Below are 24,822 nucleotides of genomic sequence, written 5' to 3'. Positions count from 1 at the left end.
AACAAGGAAGCCCATCTGGAAAATCATGACTGCTTTGCTCTCATGGTCTTGCTGCTGCTGTTCTACTGAGAACTAGGCCATAGTTTGGTTTAGCGTTACATACTAATCCAGGTTTGTGGTTTGTCTTGCTCCAAACAATGACCTGTAACCTAGGTTTGATCTTGGCTGGCCACTCATGGTTTGTTTGAAATTACTTGTTAAATGAGATTTTGTGTGGCAATGTAAGAAGTTGGGGGGGGGAGCAGGGGGGTTTACAGACATTAAGTAGAAGGGAGCAGAGCAGCTGTAGAAAATGTGCAAAGAAGAGGGAAGGTCACTTGGCTGCTAGAAATATAGATAGACTTGAAAGGAAACCCACTGAGGCCATCAGTGCAACCCTAACCATATCCAGGGCTGAAACTAGGCTCTCTGTCACCCAGGTCAAAGACCCAGTTTGGCAGCCCCCCCCCCCGGATTTGTGTTTGCACACACGCACACACACCCTCAACACATTTATTCGTAAAGGACAAAAAATAGGCAATTTCATTCACTTTTTCATCTTTCTCTCCGGCTGAAGCCCAGGCATGCTGGGAGGCTGGGAGCCTAATGGTGCCCCTCTGGAGGCTTCACCCAGTGCAGAAATTCTGGCAGATCCCTCCTAGATACAGCTCTGCCGTATCTACTCAAAAGGAAGTCATTTTGAATTCAGTGGGTCTTATTTCCAAATAAGTGCAGTTATGACTGCAGCCTAAGCCAACTTCTGGTCCAGTGGTTTGGTGGCCACACAGAATCATTATATGTGACTGAGGCTGCATGTGATTGCAGTGCTTTTTGGAGCCAGAGGATCTGGTGCTGGTATTTCATCATGTGATCTGAAAAACTCATTTGAGAAGCAGATTAGCACCTTCCTATAGCTATCAATCAAGCAGAAATGTATTTTTGAAATTGAATTGGCTTGAGTTCACCAAGTTGAGAAAGCATAGTGTAAAACTGTTCACAAGAGATGCTACACCTAGGGAACCAAGCCCAGCCCTTTTTCCTCCTCTGGAGGAGCATGCAAGGAAATGTGATCATCCAGTCAGCCTCATGGGCATTTCCCTAGTATCCAGTAAAGATCAGATTAAAATAAAATAATGCACAACAACTTATGAATCACTGCTAGCTACTTCTCAGGCACTGAAATCCAGCTTAATAAAAAAAGAAAAAAGTATTTCCGTATTTCTTAGAGGTATTGAGTTTGGTAACTCTCCAGAGAAAAGGAGTTCCACCTCTTTGTGGCAGTGTAAGATCTAGAAACTTCACTATTTGGAGAGTGTAAAGTCTGAAATCTGTATCTGTAAAATTCAGTGCTTGGAATATGTATATGATTAATCTTTAGGGCCTTGAAATTTCATCATTAAGGACTAGGATTTGTTATCCCTTCTCTTCCCTCCAACCTTCCTCATACTTGAAAAACACCTCTATCTGGCAGATTGATTTCAACAGGCCTCAAAGTTGAAAGCTGCTCAGGCAGTTGGAACGTGAGAATAATCTCTGCTCTAAATGGATTAGTCAAATGAGCAGAGGGCAGGTGAGGCAGCCAAGGGCACATGATAAATGGCATTCATCATGTGGCCATGCTGTTCAGTCACATAGATGTTCCTTTATCTTATATGCCATGCTGCCTTATTTTTCAAGTTGCTAAGAGGTTAGTGGTATCGGAGGGGTCCCATCCTCTAACATAACATGTGTGAGGGCAAGGCTGTAGGACTTGCATGACCAAATTTAAGATGCAAGTCAGAAATACCCTCAAAAGTTACATGGATTATGCGTCTGACTTTGTGTGCCTGTACCTGTAGGCAGAAAGGAATAGACTTCCTGGCTGATTCAAAAATAAAAATATAACTCAGTTTTTGAATGGGGAGCACAGAGTTTTTGCAATGTATTTCTAGTGAAGACTTTTGCATTTTGTACTTAAATCACAGAATATAAACTTATTTCTCTAGACCGTTTCCCCTGAACTTCACAACTCCTTTTCTTTGAAAAAACATGCTTTGATACATACAGTAGTCACTTGAAAGTTTTGCATCACTGTAGACTTTGGTCCCCCAGAATGCTTTAAGAGCTGCCTGTTACTACACAGTAGTAATCCTGATTTTACAAAACTCACCTTATATAGATGTGGGAGCTATTTTATTTATTTTCCATGTTAATCCAGCTCAGTGGGTTGAGTGGCAACGTCATATCCTCTTAAGTGCAGGCATGCAAGCTCAGGCGGGACAGCTGTTTTGACATTCCTGACTGGGTGTCTTGCTCTTAGAAAGTGCATTTGATGCTTATACATAATCTCTTGGCTGTCTGCATCCCAGTCCATCTGTCAGGATGGCGCTGTGCCAATTTACAAGGTAAAGTGTCTTTTTTAGTCAGGCTAAGGTGCCAAGCAATTATACGTTTAGCAAGATAAGCCTGCAAAGTCTTGCGGTTTTTGCAGTGGGCTTCCTTGTGGATTGTAAAGACCGTGAATGAGTCAATCCCCTTATTGCTTGACACAGTAGCAATTTTAAAAATGCCCCAATATAAGTAGCATTAGTGAGAGAAGGAATGCTTTGGACTTTATTTACAGAAAAGAATGGCACAATTTAAAATCTCAGAACTTCAATCCCTGATAAATAATGTAATGTCTGATGCATGGAACTTGTTCACAGTCAGTTCTGACTACTTCAGTGAACTCTGATCACAGAGATAAGATCTGTATCTTCGATAAGGATATTGTTCCATTAGTGGAGATTCAGAGAATTGTTTAAAATCACATGGTACAGTTGTGCTGGTGATGATAAGCAAGTCTAGCCTTGTTAAATTGCCTGGATGAGAGGCTGCCTGAGGACCATATATGAGCCACAATAACAGAGTATACATGTAATAAATAAGAAAGATGTACCGATATTTCTCATTCTGATTGTAAGCCTTGTGGTGTCAAATGTGCACTTGGTGCAGTGTGTCTGTTCTGTGGTTTAGAAGGAGATACCAAATCCTATCATAAACGTGATGAGCATTAGGTAGTTGGATCTGCAAGGCCACAATTAAGCTGCAGAAATAGCCCACAACCCTTTTCCTTTCCCCTTTCCCCTCTCCACTATTCTTCTGGCTCCTCTTTTACACCCCTACCCCCTGCAGAATTTTATTTTCCCCAATAGGAATTGATGCTGTTGACTTACATAGGAGAAAGTAAAGGATTCACTTGGACTATTATTTGTACTAAATTTACATTCTCTCTCCAATGACCACAGGCATGGATAATTAAGCCAACCTCTCTCTACCCAGCCTCTTGTTTGGTTCAGTTTTTTGATTATGCAAAGGTGTGGCTGAACATTGGAAACTAAGTAGCTCACTTTTATTCTTTTGAGTTGCTTTTTAGGCCCATTAAGTAGAAAGGTGGATAAAGGTATATATATATATATATATATATATATATATATATATATATTATAATATTTTTATTTTTTTCCAAATAGACATAACATACATAAACATACAAAGACAAAAACAAAACAAAAAAAAAACATGTACCATTTCATATCCTAATTTCTTATGCCTTTCTTCCCCGACTTCCTCATGCCTCCCATTTCTGTATTCCAATTTCTTATCAATTACTCAGCAAATCTTCCCTTATTTTAATTTAAATTTAAACTAATCTTCCTTATTCTCCTTGTCTTAACCATTGCTAATAGTAACCATTTGCTTTCCAGTCCAACATCATTCTAACTTTCATTAATTTTGTAGTATTTCTTTAAATAGTCCTTGAATTTTTTCCATTCTTCTTGCACTGCTTCTCTTCCCTGGTTTCGGATTCTGCTCGTCATTTTTGCCAAGCCCATGTAGTCTATCACCTTCATCTGCCATTCTTCCAGTGTGGGTAGCTCTTGCGTCTTCCAGTACTTCGCGATGAGTATTCTAGCTGCTGTTGTAGCATACATAAAAAAAGTTATATCCGTCTTTAACACCCCTTGGCCGACAATACCCAAGAGAAAGGCCTCTGGTTTCTTGGGGAAAGTATATTTAAATACCTTTTTAAGTTCATTATAGATCATTTCCCAGAATGCCTTAATCTTCGGGCAAGTCCACCAGAGATGAAAAAATGTACCTTCAGTTTCTTTACATTTCCAACATTTATTGTCAGGCAAATGGTAAATCTTTGCAAGCTTGACTGGGGTTATGTACCACCTATATATCATTTTCATAATATTTTCTCTTAAGGCATTACATGCCGTAAATTTCATCCCGGTGGTCCACAACTTTTCCCAATCAGCAAACAAAATATTATAACCAATGTCCTGAGCCCACTTAATCATAGCTGATTTAACCGTTTCATCTTGTGTATTCCATTTCAGCAGCAAATTGTACATTTTTGACAAATTCTTAGTACTGGGTTCTAGCAGTTCTTAAAGGTGGATAAAGGTATATAAACACATAAATAAAATTACTCCCACTTTTTTGATGGGACTGAGGAGGAGTTAGGAACTTGCTCAAGCCATTAATTGCTGAAGTTGGCACTGAATTCAGGTTTCTCAGGTTAAAGAGACCCAAGTGCTCCAGTATTCCATGAATGAAGCCTATGGGTTTTGTGTGTGCTTCTGAGTGAAGATAGATGTAGGCCAGAACTTTTAAATGGGTGTGGAGGACCAGGTGGCTTCCTGCATTGTGTAACTGGAGAGCCACTCTGGGCTGTGCAGTGGGGCAATTGCACATGCACACACACTGCTTTTGTGTAGCCCATTTTGGGAGGTATTTGAATAATACTGCACTGTGGGACCTGAGGAAGCTTTAAAATGTTGGCAGTAGTACAGCCAAGGACTGGCTAGCATTTAATGGATGTGTGCCCAGTACATAGCAGTTCAAGGCCATCAGCAATGTCATCTGGCCCTGTTGGCTCCCTTATGAAAACAGTAATTTTAGGGTTTGACAGTTATGAAAGGCAAGCAGGACATTGTGAGGAAATGAGTATATTGGGAGCTTTTAGCCTCCAGTTCCAGCCTGACTGGAATAAACAGCAAGGTGGGAATGCATAGAATAAGATGATGAATCTTATTCCCAAAATGGAAAATTTACATTTTTCATGTTGTATTTTTGCCTGCAAGTAAAATATACTAGCTTGGGAAAGGGCTGGAACTCACTGGCAGAGCACAGACTTTGTGAGCAAATGGCCACAGGTTAAATCCTTGGTGTTTCCAAGTAGGGTTTAGAGAGACTCCTGTCTGAAACCCTAGAGAGCCATTGCCAGTTTGTGTTGACAAAATAGTCTGTCTTGGTATAATACAGCTTAGTATGTTTTAATAATGGTGGAAGTACTCAGACATGTGGTTCCCTACTGGCAGTCTGAAGTGATACAGATTGAGAAGGGCTGTGCCACGCATTGCTTCTGCCTGGTTGAGATGGATTGTCCAACTGGCTTAGCAAGCAGGGTGGTTATTTTAAGAAACGGATACTTGGTAACTGAGCTGTGGGATATTACCACCCTTTAAAAACTGAAACGGCATATTCATTTGCCTGCTAATCAAGCAAAGTATTTATATATTCCTTGGTTTGATACAGGATGGTTCAGTTGATTAGCCATTTGACGATCTCTTTTTGGCCAGCCAAATACTGGTTAAATATTTTCAAAGCATCAGCTTTATTCAAGTAACATTTTTCTGTCAACATTTTTGTTGTTGGAACAAATATACCTTAATCATCAACAGCTCTCATATGTGACTTACAGAAACAAGTCAGTTAACTGTTATGAAAAGATAAAATTCATTTTTAAATTGTAATGAATCATAACTTTTTACAATGTTATGTAAGTAAATGTGAATGATTCACAGAAGAGTTCTTATTTTTGACTTTATCCTGGAATACTAAGGTAATTTTGTATAGAAAGAGATGCATACAGAAATTTTAAAAACAAGTCAGAACTGGAAGTTTCCATAAATTTTAGGATGCGTGATGTATCATGGTGGTGATAGTAAAAAATAGTAGAATAGATTCCAAGTACAATGTACAACTTGATGTTTTAGCATCACTGATATGAAAATTATTATTATTTATTAAATTTGTATACTGCCCTTCATCCAAAGATCACAGGGCAGTTCACAACATAAAAATACAAAATGTGAGCACAGCATACATAATGTGACTGAAGGAACAGATGGTGGCTATGGTGTCACAGTCTGGTGTTCTATGTCAGCTGTCATCTATTGCATGGTTTGCACTGATTTGTCTTATGCATGCTGCCAAGCTAATCCTCTCTGTGAGGCAAGCAGCAACAGAGCACAAATAAGTGCTAAGAGTTCAGAGTTCTTTTTTTAAAAGAGAATGGAAATGTTACATATTTATTTTAAAGTATTTCTGCTGCTTCAAAATTTGCTTCAAAATTGATTGCAAGGTTGCAAAAATTAGAACAAAAGATAAAATATGAAGTGCAACATACTAATATAGACCATAAATAAAAATACATATTAGAATACTTCATATTTTATACATCATCTGTGGCATTTTCTCTCACAGATTATCACTTCTTAAACTTAATAACTTATTCCTCTCTTTAATTGGAGCTCTTCAAGTATCACTGCATTTTTTGTATCCCTAATGGCTCATAATGTTCGCGAACTGAAGGCAATAGCTTTTGCAAAGCACCCTTAGAATTTCAGTTCCAATGGCCTTGTAGAAAACCAACACAGAGTCTTGCAACACCTTACACTTTAAAGACTTACATTTGGAAGGCTGTTTTGAAATGTGGGATAAAAATAATTTAAATAAGGTTGATTCCAGAAAATAGTAATAATTGTTGTGGTTGATGTTAATGCTAGTACAATTTTTTGGCCGTTGAACATGATCTACTTCCTATGTGTCAACAAAAATAAGTTTCTGCTAACTCATGTCCTCAGGGAAAGGCAGAGAAGAAGCCTCAAGAACGATGCTTAATCATATTATAGTTTTGCATCAGCAGCAGTTTGGGGGGGTCAGTTTAAAGTGCTAGTTCTACTCTTTATGCCCTATATGATTTGGGGTAGATTATTTGAAGGACTTCATACACGAGGGATGTGGGACCTGTGGTCCTCCAGATGTTGTTGGACTACAACTCCCTTCATCCCTGATCATTAGCCTTCCTGGCCGGGGTTGATGGAAGCCGGAGTCTGACAACATCTGAAGGGTCACAGGTTCCCCATCTCTAGCCTGCAACCACAAGGGTCTGCCTTTGGCCCTAATGTTGTTGTTGTTTAGTCGTTTAGTCGTGTCCGACTCTTCGTGACCCCATGGACCAGAGCACGCCAGGCACTTCTGCCTTCCACTGCCTCCCGCAGTTTAGTCAGACTCATGTTTGTAGCTTCGAAGACACTATCCAACCATCTCGTCCTCTGTCGTCCCCTTCTCCTTGTGCCCTCCATCTTTCCCAACATCATGGTCTTTTCCAGGGAGTCTTCTCTTCTCATGAGGTGGCCAAAGTATTGGAGCCTCAGCTTCACGATCTGTCCTTCCAGTGAGCACTCAGGGCTGATTTCCTTAAGAATGGATAGGTTTGATCTTCTTGCAGTCCATGGGACTCTCAAGAGTCTCCTCCAGCACCATAATTCAAAAGCATCAATTCTTCGACGATCAGCCTTCTTTATGGTCCAGCTCTCACTTCCATACATCACTACTGGGAAAACCATAGCTTTTACTATACGGACCTTTGTTGGCAAGGTGATGTCTCTACTTTTTAAGATGCTGTCTAATAAAGTGGCCTGAATAACATGCAAATTGAGGTTTGGTACAACACTTACCCAAACAGCTGTAATTAAGTGGTATACAAATTGTTGAAATAAAAATAGGTAAGTAAATAATTAAATAATAAAGCCCACATTTGCTTATGCAGGTCTGTAGCATCCCACTATTTCAAAATGTCGCTTCCAGATTCCTGACACAAGTAGTGGTGTAATCATTGGGAATTTCAGTGGACTTAGAAGTGTAATCCGAGGAACAATGAAGGAATATAAGAAGCTGTTCTTTGAGGCTCCTTCTGACTATAATTCTGTGATAGGAATAGCTTTGCCAGGCCATTTTAATTAATAGACTGCTTTAGCGGTTGCTGAAGATATGTAAAAATGTACATTAGGCAATTTTAAAGTGTGAATATAGAGGGGAGATATCTGGTTTCTTCTATCAGGCATGTACAATAATATTCTGCAGCAGTACTTTGATCTCCTCTGTCATCCATTTATGTAAAAGAGAACATCAAAGTTAAAATAGAATTTTGCCTTTAACAATTTCTTCAGTTCAGCAGATGGTGACTTTAATTAACCCGATTCACCAAAAACAGAATGCAGCACGTTATGCATCTTTCCAGCTCAAAATATCTCAAAGGCATTTTGCAGAAGTAATGAGCAAAATATTGGCAATGCAGAGTTTGCAAATGTAGCAGACATAATTAGTTCAGCAACATTTTACACAGACTTGCGTATTTGAATCTGATTTTGTAAAAGGGTATGCCAGTCTAGCGTACCATGCATAAGCTGATCATGCTAAGAGTGTAAGTGATTGGTGAAGTGGAGATGAACAATAAGTAAGCCATAGACTTAGGCTTAACTTCTACCTTCAATGGTAGCTGGAAGTAGTAATTTGATTTTTAATACGGGCATAGGAAGCTGCCTTATACCAAGTCAGACCATTGGTCAATCCAGCGAAGTACTATCTACTTACTGGCAGTGGCTCTCCAGGTTTGCCTCAGTGTGAGACAAGTTAATGGGTCTGAGAATACAGTCAGATGGAAACAATTCTTAGAAACCTGGTCCTTGACATATGAAAGGGATACCTCGGTGTTCAAAAGTGTTTTAAATGGATTATCTTCTTCATGTATGTGACCCCTGTATGTGGCCCCAGTTGGCATATCCTGTAGTTTTCTTTTCCATCTAATCTCTTTGAATCGCATGGTTTCTCTTTTACTTCAGGCAAGCACAACTTGATAGTATCTTCGAAGTATTAAATAACAACAACAGCAATACCATTTCCAGATGGACACTTTGCTCCATGAGTTGTTCAGGCTAGACCTGCTGGAAAGATGTTTCTTAGAGCTGTGCATACTGATAAGTCCCACTATGTTCAGTGATGCTTGCTCCCTAGTAAGTCATTTTAGGATTGCTGCCAAAGTATGCTTTAAGTGGTTGAGGATGTTTCTAAATTTGATTTGTCTGTTTTTTGTAGCAATTACTGATACCTGGTGCAGCGGATGGTTTGTTTGGATCACTGGGAGGGCAAGCATGCTAGTGTCCATTATTCCATAACAATGTAAATATTTATTTATTAGAATTTGATACTGCTCATCAGCAAACTCCTCTGGGCAGTTTACAAAAAGTATGAATTGATAAAATGCAAAATAAGATCAAACCTCCATTAGAAACAATAGCAATACAACTAGTGTAAAACCATAAAAAGCAAAACCAACAGCACTTCTGCAGATAATCTCAGATGTCCCCCAAGCTACTCACCTGGTCCTTCAGATGGAGTGTGACCCCATCAGGAACAGGTAACTTGCTGATCTTGCCAGGATTAAAGCACAGTGTATTGTTCCGAATCCAGTTCACCACTGCATTCAGACACTGATCCAGATCTTTCACAGCCTCTCCTGATTCATATGTTTTGGAGAAATAAAGCTTCATGCTGCCAGAGTACTGATGACACCTTGCTCCAAAACACCAAATTTTAATGGCAGCTAAGTGCAACTACCATTGTCTGCTCAGCAAGATAATGCTGAAACCTGATTCATTACTTTAAGTATATCTGATATTGCATGGTATTTTTTTGTTATATTACTAAATATTATTGAAATTACTTTTCTTCTTATATGAAGGCAATATACCAACTAGTTCTATGTAAAGAGGTTGATGTTTACATCTAAAAGCTGGGTAAAATGTGTCAAGATGTTCTGGGATAAGCTGCTCTTAATATGTGATGTTGATGTTGTTTGATTATGCTTTCCGTGGACTAATAATAGAGATACCGATTAATGTTTTTTACATGACAGAAAACAATTGTGTTGATGCTGTTTCTAGTTATGGAAGCTGAACACTAGTAGGTGTGAGTATGTGCAGTCTTTGCTTTGTAGCTACACGGACAGCAGTACTGATGGAACCATAAATTCATCGGTGTTTTTAGGACTGGGACACTCCCACAACCTATCTCCAGTACCTATCACAATCTTCTATTCAATTTTTTCTGGTCTTAGCCTTAAGTGCTTACAACTAGCCTTCCTTGACTGTACATATATATAATAAACCTTCTTAAATGCTTCATTTGATAAAGGGGTCTGTTGCCCGCAAATGCTTATGCTATGAAAAATATTGTTCCTTGTTAAGGTCCCACAGGGCTTTTTGCTGTTTCTCTTTAGATTTTGCCTTGGGCCCAATAAATTACTTCACTTTCCCTCCCAGCGCCTGTCATTGCCTTTTTCTTAAAAATGACTTGATGGCATTTGTTTTGTGGTCAGTTTATCAACTCCGATATGAAGATTTAGTTAAGGATCATAGCATGGATGGAGATAGTGTTGTCAGTCATTGTTAAAATCACCAGTTATTAAAACAGTTTCAAACAGATTTTCATTGGCCTCTAACAACCCCAGCCAGTGTCACCCCCTACAGGAAACACCAATAGAAATATTTTCTGAAATTATTGAAACCAGGACGCTCAAAGCACGAATCTATTTTTAAAATACATTCGCCTTCCTAACAGTGTAATTCAGTAAACGGAACTGCAGTTCTCAAAATACCTCTGTCCACTCCTTAGAAATTCCAAGTAAATTTCAGTTGGCAAACAGCGATAAAAAAATTGGGAATGGAGGTTACTTTCTTCATACTTTGGCAAACTATTCTTGCAGCAAATAGAATTTTATGGTGAACATGATTAGAGGTATATATGGAGAACTTGCAGCTAGATTTTTTTGGGGGGGTGTTTTTTGCTTTCATACCATTAAAATTACGATTCACTTATCTTCCATGAATCCTGTGCTACATCCCACACCACTGTATTAGGCAAGTGAAGATTCATACCATTTTTAGTATATATCAACTGCTAGTGGGGTCCTGCTTTTGGCCGCTATGAGAACAGTCTGCTGGACTAGATGGCTCATTGGGTTGATCAAGCAGGTTCATCTTACGTTCTTACTAGAGCTGATAGCCAGAGAGAAGACAAAGGTGAGAAGGAATCAAAGAGGCAAGAATGGATCCTGTGAACCAGTTCTTAGAACCAAACTAAACGTGATGCGAAATGCAGTGGTGATGTATCTGATAACAGATCTTCAGTTTATTTTCTAATTAGTCCCACATTATGGCTTTATGTCAGGAAACACAGATTGCAAATGCAGTTTTCAACTGGCTATACTTCTGTGACCCAGGATAATTTAATTTACTGCACTTAATTCATGCGAACTGAAAATTTAAAAAAGCATGTGACAAAATCTGATTTATTTCTAGAGGCAAAAACACTTTGTTAAAAATGTATAATTATAATTAATAAGAGAAATAGGACATTAGGGCTGTTAGATGGATTCACAGTATTCAGCTGAAAAATAAAATCATTATTGCTTTGTTGAAAGCTCCCTGGAGCTTACTTGGTGACTTTAAATTATGTACATGTGCATATTTTTTACATTTATATTGACATTTTGGGAATGTTTATAGAAAATGTGTTGGGAAACTAGCAATGCTAGAGGGCCTTTAGGTTTTAATTGCTGTTGTAACATTTATTTTCCTTCATTATTCTGAATGAGATTAATTTTGTTTGAGAGGAAATACCACAACATATTATTGAAGTCTTTTCTTAATTAATATTTAGAATAGTCCCAACAGTCCCTTCCAACATGCTAGAGATGGAGATCTGGCCTAAGTTTCATACTGTCTTATGATATTAGATCTTAGGTCTGATTCATACGTTTGACTACTTGTGCGGTGGTAGCCGCTTCTAATGCAACATCTTGAGCACAGCTCCATGTACTAAGTTAAAAGCAACTCATCATGTAGCTTAAGGAGATTTTGATCATATCCCGAAAAAAGGAACCAACATGGTTGTCTTATCAAATTACTGTGAGCTGAGTATTAGGAAATATTTTCTATAGTATTGCTTAGTACTCTTGGGTTTTTTTGCTTCTTTAAGGACAGTTACAAAGATGCCTTTTAAATTAACTGTACATTGTTATCTGGAATGTGACATTGTTATTAGGGGATAATTATATTTAATTTATAAATATCAAACATTTTTTCATAATAGACATGAGTATATTTGGTTGCAGAGAAAACTTTAAGAAACCCTATTTTCTAGTTGGCTTAAAAAATAATTGGCTTTTAACAACACTTTTGAAATAACTACATGTGTACAAGGTGTTTTGTACATAGACATTGTTGGCACATTTGGAACTCAAGAAGAGGCAGAATTCCTGTTTGCACATACACAGGCAGAAGTTACGCAGAACACAGTATGTGTAGAAAGTGAGAATAAGGACTGTGAACACAGTCCATGCACCCTTCCTCTACATCAAGAATCCTCTTACGTGAGTGTGCATTTGAATTACTTACAAAAATTCTACAACATTTTATCTATAGACTATTGTTATTCAACACCTAAAACCATAAGGTGCTATGCAAAAACTAAAAACAGACTTTGTCCACACGCCTACAATATGAAAGTGAAGGAAAGAAAACAGTGAGTATCTCACAAAAAAGGGAAAGTAGCAGTGTTGGGCTCATAAAAAAAATACAAAAATCTGTGTTAGGGTTATATCTTTATTAGTCCAACCAAAATTACCTTGTAATTTTTGTTTGCTGATTATAGTTCTGACATGGATTTTAGATTAAATATCCTTTAGTGGACATCTTGAGAAGTTTGTGGGGAGCAACAATAGGCGAGCACAAGAATATGAATTCTGCTATTTCTGCCTTTGGCCTGATCAGTCAATGGCTTACCAAGACCAGGAACATCTTGGTAGTGGCACCTCATCTAAGGAAAAGCTTTCTCGAAGAGGCTCCTGGTGGCATCTTTATTATCTTTTCCAGGGCAATGTAAATACCTTTTTATTTAATTAGTTTTTAAAACTGTATCTTAGATCTAGAGTGTTGAACTTAAATCTAGAGTGTGGCATCTGTGCAAGGAATATTTTCTGCTGTCTTTTATTATTATTTATTAAATTTGTGTACTGCCGTATACCAACATGTCTCAGGGCGGTTCACAACATGAAATCACAATATAAAATCGCAAAATGCATAATAAAAACAAGAACAATGGTTCCAATACCATCGCTATCATAAACTCACCAGATGCCTTAGGCATGCCTCTCTGTCTCCCTCCTTCCACTCCCCAATTGGTAGGGACTTACCTTACAGGATTGTTGTAAGGAAAACAGCAAGGAAAAAAAAGTGAGTCTAAATGCTGATGATTATTATTCTAGGTATTTTGGCGTGGAAAAGGTCTGCTTTGTGCTGCTGTTTAAAAGGTCTTTAAATCCATTCCATGTGGTAAGATTAATGTGCTGGAAAATGTTCAGAAGTCAATGTTTTCCATAATGTGGTTGATATGAATCTTGCCATATGAAAATAAGTAAGGTACATGTGAAAACCCGTTATTTCTTTCTAATAGCAACCAGCCATACTCCCCTGCAAACTCACAAGCATGATGGCCTTCTCTGTTGTTTGTCCCAAGCATCTGGAATGCAGAGATGTGTTGTTTTTGAACCTAGAAATTCCAGTAGGTTATCACACATAATAGCTTCTGGTAGACCTTTTCTCCATTACTGTACTTGTAACCACCAGACATTCTTAATTGTTTTCCATGGGGGTTGTGGAGGGATCACATGCACTGCTCCTGCGCGGTCCAACTTTCTCTTAAGGGCAGGTTGCTGACCTAAAGTTGGTTTGTTCAGCTGAACTGTAAATCCTCAGTGTGTTGTGAATTCTGATGCTTCAGGGTTTTTGACTGTGGGGAAAACTGTAAGTACATTTGGTCAAATGCACTAACAACCCCGCTTCAGACATAACCACTTAATGGGGAAAGGTCAGGAGTGCTGGGTCAGTGCATGTTGTCCCAACCTCCTCCATGGATACAAATTAAGAATGGCTGATGAAGACTTGAGTCTGATCCTTTTCTAAAGCTTGTTTAAGCAGCTGATCAACCCTATATGTGACAGTGAATTTCACAGGTATTTTTTTCATGTGTCCTTAACCTTCTGCCAGACACCTCTGTTGATAATAGTTGATAATTTGTGCTTATTTTCTTAGTATTGGGGAAAATAACATCTTTTTTTGTGTTGTAGAAGATATTTCAGTTGTTATAAATGATACGCAGTACAATATATAATTTATTCTGCATTGGGGGGAATAATCTGACTGCTTCCTAGACATTGCTAATCTTTGGAGAGCTTTAATTGTGATTTTGAGTGAGATCTATGCAGACTCCATAAGGTCTGGGTGAATTAAGTTTGGCAAGACAACAGAAAGTGAATCCAAGTTTGTTTCCCTAGTTGTTGCTTTTAAAAGCAGCCACCTCCTTTGGAAGCACTCTTCAGTTATACTAATGTAAGTCTGAAGCTTCAAAAATAGCACTGTTACCACAAGACAGGAACTATGATTAATTTATAACATAGGAATGGTGCTTCACTTAAGAAGTTTTAAAGACAATATCCGCTATATTAATTGTAAAAAAAATAAAAGTTGAGTTAGGTAGGATGCTAAAACTTACCCAATGGTCATTGTTCACATAGGACTTGATAGAGTGACATGGTCAGAGCACCACCACTTGAACCCAGTAGGGCAGAAGGTCTTGCAGGGGGCAGAAGGTCTCTTTTTGCACTAGCTCCCTGGACCAGGCTGGTGCAGTGAAACTACCACCAGTGGCATGCCTACCAATGGTAGTGTCTGTCCACTTGCTATTTAGGCAGGGGCATTCAAGTGCTCCTAATCAGTGGGCCAGTGGACACCCCCACTTCAACCAAACCCCCTAGAAATCAAGGTTTTGGACAGCTCTGCCCAACTTCCTTCCTCATTAATTCAAACTAATTATGGTACAGCATTTGAGATTCTTTACAAGCCCACAGGCCAGTATGGTGCAGTGGTTAAAGTGTCAGACTAGGATGAAGGAGATTGGGGTTCAAATGCATACTAGACTATGATCCTCATTGGCTGAACTTGGACTGGTCTCTATCTTTCAGCCTCACAAAGTTCTAAGGATGAAATCATGGACTGAAATATGACTTTGGTGCATGACTTCAGTCATTTTTTGGTGTGATAGGTCCAAACTCACAAATTACACTATTAATTAAGGGGGGAGAAACCATTTTATGTTGCTTTCTAAAAAATCATGGGTAGTGCCTGACGCTCCCCACTAGTTCTATATTAATAGGCAAATATATATTCCTATATACAATTGTAAATAAGTTTTAGGCTAGGAACTCTTCTTCATTAGCTACTTAAAATTTCATAGTGGGTACTTAATGAATGGCAGGCATTTTTATTGTCTAAAAGTGACTAGAACAGCCCACCTTAGTGTGCTTCAGTCCTAGTTTTAGTTTCACTTTCCATATCTTACCACAATTGCCTGACTATTCAGGATCACATTTCACCACAGTGGGGATTGGTAACTTGTTAATGGAGGGGACCACTTCCTAATTTCCATTTATGCATTGAAGAGTTAAGTACATTATTTTAAGGGTCAGGGTGTTTAATATTTGTATTGCCAGTAAGATATATTTACAGAAACGGAGGACCGCATACAGTATCTTCATAATAATTTTTAAGTTTTAGGCAGCATTCCCATCTCTAATGGAATATAGCCTGTATTTGTTATTTTTATCTTTGTAATACAGTACAGTATTTCTGCTAACTGTGAAACTTGTCTTCAGCATTACTAAATAAATGCTCTGTAATGTCTGTTTAGACTAAATAGCTGCTGCACATTCCAGTGGTAAATGCAGATGATTTGGGTGCAAATCAGGTATTCCCCAAAAGATATGCATATTTATAACCTGGGTCTACTCTAGAGAGAGTTCAGAGTATTACATCTCAAGAAGGGCTTGTTCCATACAGCACAGTGCATTCTGCATGCCATCCCCGTGCCTCTGCCCCAGTCTGCCAAGGTGGTTCTGTCCCACATGGCCCCTGCCTGGAATTCTGGCTCCATCCTTCGCCTTCCCAAGGACCCTTGCCAGAAAAAAGCTCAAGCCTCATGTAAAAGGACACTCCCCCCCCCCAGCACAGTCTGTTCCCTCCCCTGTTGTCTACCTACTCCACTTGCTTATATGTCAATAATCAGACACTGCAAATAGTTTTTCCTTATTCTGAAAATAAGGAATGAGAAAATACCCTGAAATATCTAGCTGTTTAAAGTTAGAAGTGTTAAAAAGGTACGATGCTACCATTCATTAGCATGCAGCAGGAATGGAACTTGCTTTTTAGAAGGCAATCCTGTATGTGGTTGCAAGGGGGTGGATGTTTGATGTGGGAGAAACAATAGGAACTGTAGAAAAAGCCAGGAGTGGCTGCCCTTAGAGTATGCAAAATCGTAGGAAAGCACTCGTCTTCCTTTTCTTTCTGTCTGTGAAATCTTTTATTACTTTAGCATTCTGCTTTAATATTGTAATGTCTGTAATATGGTATATTTTGACATGTCCTGGGTTGGCTTTTGCTTTTCTTTTTTCAGCCATCATGTATGTAATGGGAGCACTTGGTCCAGCAGCAGGATATTTATTAGGCGGAGTTCTTATTGGGTTTTATGTGGATCCTAGAAGTACTGTTTATATTGACCAGAGTGACCCTCGTTTCATCGGTAACTGGTAAGTTGCAGCCATATGTCTGTTATGCATGAGAATGACCATTGACATTGGATTCATGATCCAGCTAATAGCATTTTTTTGAAGGTGGTTAAAGCAGCTTAACATTTGACCGTGTCCTTGGCGGTTCTGAGTTTAGAGTAACTGCAGTGCGTGATGCATCTGTGGATTGTTTAACCAGATTGATTGCTGGTTTGTCACTTATTTTCTTCTGTTGTTTGCTAGTTGTACATGTAGAACTATGAATAAATATTCAAAGTTAAAAAGGTTTTTAAAAACCAAGTACTTTAGCATTTGCAGCAAAGCCTTTAGATTCCCTTCCTGGAGTATGTGTGTGTGTTTCTATGCCAATATCCAGCTATACTTCTGCACTTCCAACTATATAGGAGTTAATATGTGAGAATAATTCATTTTGCATAATTAGTCATGCATTCTCATTTTATAGCTTGCTGTTGTGAGACATTGTACCGGCACAAATTTTGATGCTCTAACATGTCTACTTGAGCAACAGAGGGGTTGTCACAATAAAAGATTTATGCAGATTTGTGGGCAAGATAGCTAAATGGACTTTAAACGTAAGTTGCCAGGCGCAAACAACAGAGATGGGCATCACCTTTATGCCCTGCTTGTGAGTTTCCCAGAGATGCTGGAGTAGATAGACCTTTTGGTTAGAACCAACAGGACAATTCTTACTTGTGTTTCGCTTGCCAAGCAGCCCATGCTGTAGCAGTGCATTTTCAGATTAATTAATCTCAATTAATCACATTCCCCTTCTGTTGGGAGCACAGAGTAGCTTCCTATAGATGTATCAAACATTCTTCCATCCAGGTACTGACCATGATGATATCTGATTAGTGTTAACAACTTTAGCACCCTAATTTCTTCTTGCTGTTCGCTGAGATAGCCAAGTTGACAAAGCACTGTTTAGTTTTAGCAGCAAGTGCGTTAGAAATAGCTGCAACGACATTAAAGGAGCAGCAATAATTATATGAGAGTCACAGGGAAGGGAGTTAACAATCTAACCATGAACAATCTAACCATGACAATAATAGTGGTGATCTTAAAGAAATATGGCCTTAGATTTTCCAGACATTCAGTGCCAAACATCTGCCAGAAATAACTGGGTGCTGTGCTATAATTAGGCACATTTACAAGGCACTGAGTAGCCATAAAGCCTATGGCTTCTTATTTCTACCAGATGCTCCTTAATTGGTGTTCTGCAGATGGTACACTCAGCTACTTAATGGCCAGCAGCTGGTGACCTAGGAATGTGGGAGGTCTCCATCCCTCTCTACCGGTATATATTCATTCTGGAAAATCTAACACAGGTAGAGTAAGGTAACCCATGTGAACCACACACAGAATAGAATATTAGGGCAGAATAATACCGAGTCCATGTCAGCATCCAGTTCTGCAAAGCTTTTGCTCCAGAAAATATTTTCTTTCAGAATGGCTGTCTGGTTGCTATACATCAACCATACAGTTAAAAAGAAAACTCTGACTGAACTGGAATGCAACTGAAGTTTGAGAGCCAAATTTAGCTTAGTAACTAGAGACAAAAGAGATGAGGAAAAAATTGCATCAGTGGTCACATAACTGATAGGTCACAATGACCAGAATGTATGTTATCTAGCCTTGGAATAGGCTAGTGTTTGGGTCTGAACTGTTACATTGAACACATAGTCTGCAGCAATGGGCAGCGGGTGGGATCAGTTTTGGGGTTGTGCTGTCTGGTGAGTGGGGAATTAATTTCCCGACATTAAGAGATCTTGATTGAATTACTGTCTTCTAGTGTGTTACAAATGTACAAAGCTTACAGTGGGTCTATAAAAACATTTAAAGGTAAAGGTAAAGGTACCCCTGCCCGTCAGGGCCAGTCGTGACCGACTCTAGGGTTGCACGCTCATCTCGCTCAAGAGGCCGGGAGCCGGCGCTGTCCGAAGACACTTCTGGATCACGTGGCCAGCATGACGAAGCTGCATCTGGTGAGCCAGCACCAGCACCGCACACGGAAACACCGTTTACCTTCCCGCTAGAAAGCGGTCCCTATTTATCTACTTGCACTTAGGGGTGCTTTCGAACTGCTAGGTGGGCAGGAGCTGGGACCGAACGACGGGAGCTCACCCCGCCGCGGGGATTCGAACCGCCGACCTTTCGATCAGCAAGTCCTAGGCTCTGTGGTTTAACCCACAGCGCCACCCGCGTCCCACATAAAAACATTTAGTTTCCTACTAAATGCTGAGGAGGACATGCTTAATTCGCTGCTGAAATAGACACCTGCTGTCTGCCTTAACATTCATTTCAAACTTATTTGGGTTTATACTGCAAGTGCTATTTGCCTACTTGATTGATATTCTGTCCCCTAGTTTTTGTTGATTTAATAGAAATTCATTTTGTATCATATACTGGCTTGATTCGCACATTATATGAAGCCGTGGTTTGTTTATGGATTAAACTTTAAGCTATGGTTTTTTAAACAAACAATCAAATAAACCATGACTCATTTGGTTTGCTTTCTAGCTGCTCTTGCCTCATGGCTTTACACTTTGGTGAACACCTGTGATGGGATGGCCAAACAAGCTGTGGTTAAATAAGGGTGATGGATTCATACTTAATGCCAAATTATAGTTAAAGCAAACCAAGCTTTGTCAGTCTCTTAGAAGCCAGTTCATGATTTGGCAGTACAAAAATCCTAGTTAAGCTGCTTGGTTGGGTTCACACATAGCTTAATAAACCATAGTTAATAAACTGCACTTTAATGTTATGTGCAGACCAGGCTGTTTGTTTCTTTCTGATTCTAGTTGTGACTCTTACTTGTATGCCAGTTTTTTAATTTTAGTCACCATGTGACTCTATAGGATTTTTCGCTCTATAGGACACAACTTTTCCCCTCCAAAAATGAAGGGGAAAAGTGTTTGTGTCCTCTGGAGCGAATGCAGGCTTTCGCTGAAGCCTGGAGAGTGAGAGGGGTCGGTGCGCACCGACCCCTCTTGTGTTCCAGGCTTCAGGAAGCTATCCGCAAGCCTGCGGAGCCCGGCGGGATCTCCCGCCAGGCTCTGCAGGCTTGCAGACAGCTGCCTGCAGCCCAAAGCCCGGGGAGCGCGGCGCTGTGCACCCTGGGCTTCAGGCAGCTCTCCGCAAGCCTGTGGAGCCCGGCAGGAGTTCCCGCCGGGCTCAGAAGGCTTGCGGACAGGAGCCTGCTGTCCCTAAAGCCAAAACAGCGAGACGGGGCGCTGCGCAGCCCTCCGTCTCGCTGTTCCAGCTTCGGGATGGCTGCGCAAAGCCTCCGCAGGGCAGCGAGGTGCCTTCACCCCGCCGCCCTGTCGAGGCTTGAAAGGCTGTCCCTGAAGCCAAAACAGTGAGATGGGGCGCTGCGCAGCCCTCCGTCTCGCTGTTCCAGCTTCGGGAAGGCTGCGCAAAGCCTCCGCAGGGCGGCGGGGTGAAGGCACCCCGCCGCCCTGCGGAGGCTACTAAGGATGTCCCCAAAGCCTCAATCCTTTGGAGTGCAGCTGCGCTCCAAAGGCTTCAGGGATCTTTGAGGCTGGCGGTGGGGGAAAGCAGCACTTCCCCCCACCGCCAGCCCCACAAGCTCGGGGGGCAGCGGCAAGGCCTGCTCTTGAACACACCTTGTTTTTGAGGGGGAGAACAAGAAAAACAATTTTTTCCCCCTATTCTCCCCCTCCTATGGTCCAGTGCGTCCTATGGTCCGGTGCGTCCAATAGAGCGAAAAATACAATAATTAGAAATACATTGGATGTTTTCTGTTTTATAAGATGCAGAGAATCTTTGTACAGTCTCAGTCACTAGTTTTTGTTTCTGGTTGCAGTACACATATAGCTCAGCTGCAATTGTTCTTTTTTATCTCTCAACTTCAGGTGGAGTGGGTTCCTCCTTTGTGCCACTGCAATGCTTTTTGTCATACTTCCAATGTTTACTTTCCCCAAAAAGCTTCCACCTCGACACAAGAAAAAGAAGAAAAAGAAGATGCACGCTGATGATGTTTCAAGTGATGATGATATTGTAAAAGAAAAAGCAAACAGTAAAAGTCAGGTAGACCATGAAGTCCCTGCTTCAATGGGATTTGGAAAGAACGTTAGAGGTAATATATGTTTTTTAAACAACAGATTGGGGTGAGGTTTAAAATCATACAATTACTGTTAGTTTCTGCTGAAAATTGATAATGAAAGCTAATAGGCAATAGTACACTTGGGAAATGGGAGAGTAACCAATGTTTTGTATCATATGGTATTCTATCTCAGGACCACCTGTAATCTCTGGCTAATCCACAGTTGCTGTTGGCTAAATCACAACATCCTGGCACATGCAGTCAGTGCAAAGCATGTCAGGATCATTCAAGACATTTGCCGTGTTCCTCCACACCTTCATAAATCATCATGTGGCCGCATTCTCTCCCCTGCCCCACAATTCTGTTGCCTCATATGGATTATGTAGCTGTGGAAGAATGTAAAAATATGACCAACAGTTTTTGTTACTGCCTTAGATAAGCTGGAAACAGCCTCTGCATGGTGGCTTTTGTCATCACCACCAGTCACGATTCCCTAGTTCCTCATCATGTAGATGGTCTCCATGCTGGCATCTGTCTAAAAATGAGAACTGGCGGGTGCTTAGGTAAATATAGGAAGCAGTCATTCAAATGAGGTGTGGGTTAGTTGCATTCACAACTATTGTCTGGACACTGGAAATTCTGAAACTGAAAGTGCCTTCCAACTAGAAATTGCAGAGCAATGCTAGTTATTCTAATAACTTGTCATGAAAAAAGTATAAAGTTTAGTAGCCAGAAGTTGCAATTATATGTGTAGTGACCAGGGGTTAAGTCCCTTCTAACGCATTGGTACAGTGGTACCTCGGGTTACATGCGCTTCAGGTTACATACACTTCAGGTTACAGACTCTGTTAACTCAGAAATAGTACCTCGGATTAAGAACTTTGCTTCAGGATGAGAACAGAAAGCGTGCGGCAGCAGCGGGAGGCCCCATTAGCTAAAGTGGTGCTTCAGGTTAAGAACAGTTTCAGGTTAAGAACGGACCTCCAGAACGAATTACGGTAAGTATGTAACCAGAGGTACCACTGTACTTACTTTTGGGGTTGCGGGTGGCGCTGTGGGTTAAACCACTGTGCTGCTTGGGCTTGCCGATCGGAAGGTCGGCGGTTCGAATCCCTGCGATGGGGTGAGCTCCCGTTGCTCGGTCCCTGCTCCTGCCAACCTAGCAGTTCGAAAGCACATCAAGTGCAAGTAGATAAATAGGTACTGCTCAGGCGGGAAGGTAAACTGTGTTTCCGTGCACTGCTCTGGTTTTGCCAGAAGTGGCTTAGTCATGCTGGCCACATGACCCGGAAAAACTGCCTTAGGAAGCGGACAAATGCCGGCTCCCTCGGCCTTTAAAGCGAGATGAACACCGCAACCTCAAAGTTGTTCGTGACTGGACTTAATTGTCAGGGGTCCCTTTACCTTTACTTACTTTTGAGTGGGCATGTATAGGTTTGGCTGCAAATTACTGCTATCTCACCAAGCAATTGATACAATGGGTTGAATCCAGACTAAGGCTGAAATCCTGATCCTGTTTACCTGGGGAGTAGGTAACTCTCTTTGAATTCAGTAGAGCTTACTTCTGAGTAGATATGTTAGGCTTGTGCTGTGTCAGCCACTCTTTGCCACAACCAACTTAAGTCCCATTGATTTTAGTGAGTCTGGATCCAACTCAATGTGTTCAGATATCAAATATAACTTCCAGAGCAGAGAACAGAACCAGCTTGCCCTGTATGTAAAGATTTAGTCATTGTTATACAAATTGGGAAAGCAAAGGAATTATATGTTATCTGCTCTTGGGCAAATGTACAATTGCCTTCATTTTTCTCCAGTTTAATTCTGTCTATACATTAATGTAATTGAAACAATTTCTGTTTTAAGACACTGCAAAAGTAATATATTATAGTTGGTGGTACTAGGAACAGAAATAATATATATAATATCCTATTTAAACTACTCTTATTGGGCATTCAAAGCCCATAAGCATATGGGGCAGAAAATAAGACACAAAGGGGTACATAGAGGCTGATTTAGGGTCATCCAATAGTGGCTCAACAATGTATGAATAAGCTTTTTGCCAGTGCATACAACCTCTTCACTCCTTCCTTTTGTATGAGTCACAATTAAATCATGAAGTCGCTAAATAACTAGTCTTTGAGCAGGGAAATCCAAAGAAACCAGGATTTTCAACCATGGTTGGTTTGAAGTTGCTTTAAAATCTGGGCTTGCTTTATAGTTGGTTTCCAATGTGACCGACCTGTAGTATTAACTCCCCCCCCCCCAACCTTTTGTGGCCTGTAATATAATTCTAGCACCATTTGGTGACCTAGTTGTGGCATTGTCATTAAACTGCACCATCATTTCTTGGCATATCAGTACAGTTTCATATTCACCTTTGAAAATGTCACCTTTTTCTTTGACATTGCAGTGTCATAATTGCTCAGTTAGCAATTCAGCAGATTTAATTGGCTATAAGAAAATGTGCTTCATGCCATTTTTTTAGTTTTGGCTTTCTTCACATCTAAACTTTGTGATGCAGTTCCTCAACCATTCTCTTTTGCGTAGTTCAAATCTGAGCAAGTCTTCTGGAAATAAGACTTTCAGCATTGTCCTCTAAATGACTGTGTGTCAGGAAAAGTTGCAGAGTAGCATTCTGCTGAATTTTTGCAGTGACTGCTATATGTCTTCATTATTTTAAATGAAAAATTGCTGCATCCACCTCCACTTTAATTCCCCAGGGCTTGCTGTAATGCTTCTCCTTGGCCCCTATTAAAAGTATTCATTACAAACGTTGGGGGAGAAATCACCCTTATTGGCTGTTTGGCCAAGTTGACCTGAAAATGGTCAGGCTATGCTGCAAAGTGGAATGATCTCCCCTCTCCTCCCTCTTATGTCCCCACAAGAGGCTCAGGGGTCGGGTGTTGGTAGAACAGTGCTCAGGAAGAGGATTGTTCTCTCTGGCAAATTGAAATGCTTCCAACAATTATGTCAATTGCAGTGATATGAAAAGTTAGGGATATGATTGTGTTTGTGGTGAGGAGAGAAGTAGTGGAGGTTGCAGAGGAGGGTGTTTGCTGTTGTAGTTTCCCCCTATCGTCTCTTGTGGTCTGTGTTGCTCATTTATAGCCTGCTTGGCCGGTCTCTTTCTTCTTGGCACTTTTAAATGTAAGACAGTTGCTGAAACATCGGCCCTGCAAAATGTCCCTATGAGGTTGAGGACTGGAGGATTTCAGATAAGGCATACTGAGCGGTCCTCACTATGCTCTTCCTGTCTCTACACTCAGTTCCTTTTTTCATGGTAGCGTGGGAACCACAGTAGCAGAACCCCTTCCCATGTCACTTGGATAATATGATGAGCACACATCCTGCCTCTACCGTAGGCTAACTTTGCCCCCATTTCCAGGAGTATTGTTCAGATAGGAATGAGCTGCAGCATGGGCTCATTTATAACCACTTCCTGACCCACATATGAAGGAGCCATACTGCAGTAGCTTCTGTACAACCAGAGTCATATCAAAAGGAACTTTTGAAATCCATATAATGTTGGGCTGTACCCTGCTGTTCATTATAACCAAGGCCTGCCAAACGGGATTGTTTATTTAGTTCTACAGTTACAATTCCTGAGACTTGGACATCTGATCCTAGCTTATGCTGAGTCAGTCTAGTCCAGTATGTCCACTCTGACTGTCTCTCCAGGATTTTTGACAGAGATTTTTCCCATCACCATCTACCCGATCTGTTTAGGGTGAGATGCCAAAGATTGGACCTGGAGTCTTTTACCTGTGAGGCAGGTGGTCTGTCACTGAGTTATTTACTCCTAAGACTTCTACTTGTGGAATCACACTTGGGAATGTTGGAAAGGCCCTAACATATGCTGAGATTATTTTGTATTCACACTGTGGAACCCCCAGGAAGAGGTCTTGGATGGGTAACCATTCCTTTAAATCCAGTTCAAAGCAGGCTGATTTTCTTTTTGTTTTCCATTCATTATGTATATATA

General features: G+C 40.4%; 1 protein-coding gene across 4 annotated transcripts in view; it reads left to right on the top strand.

Moving 5' to 3' along the window:
• The window catches only part of SLCO5A1 (solute carrier organic anion transporter family member 5A1), a 63,141-nt gene that overhangs the window by 13,165 nt on the left and 25,154 nt on the right, over nt 1–24,822 (top strand). For all 4 annotated transcript variants that reach the window (XM_083623250.1, XM_083623252.1, XM_083623253.1 and 1 more), the window contains 2 exons: nt 16,645–16,777; nt 20,650–20,873. In XM_083623250.1, coding sequence (XP_083479376.1) covers nt 16,645–16,777; nt 20,650–20,873 — 357 coding nt within the window. The remainder of the gene's footprint in view (nt 1–16,644; nt 16,778–20,649; nt 20,874–24,822) is intronic.

Source organism: Podarcis filfolensis (assembly GCF_964270895.1).
Source record: "Podarcis filfolensis genome assembly, chromosome: 7".
NCBI classification, from domain to species: domain Eukaryota; kingdom Metazoa; phylum Chordata; class Lepidosauria; order Squamata; family Lacertidae; genus Podarcis; species Podarcis filfolensis.
This window is presented reverse-complemented; position numbering and strand designations above follow the sequence as displayed.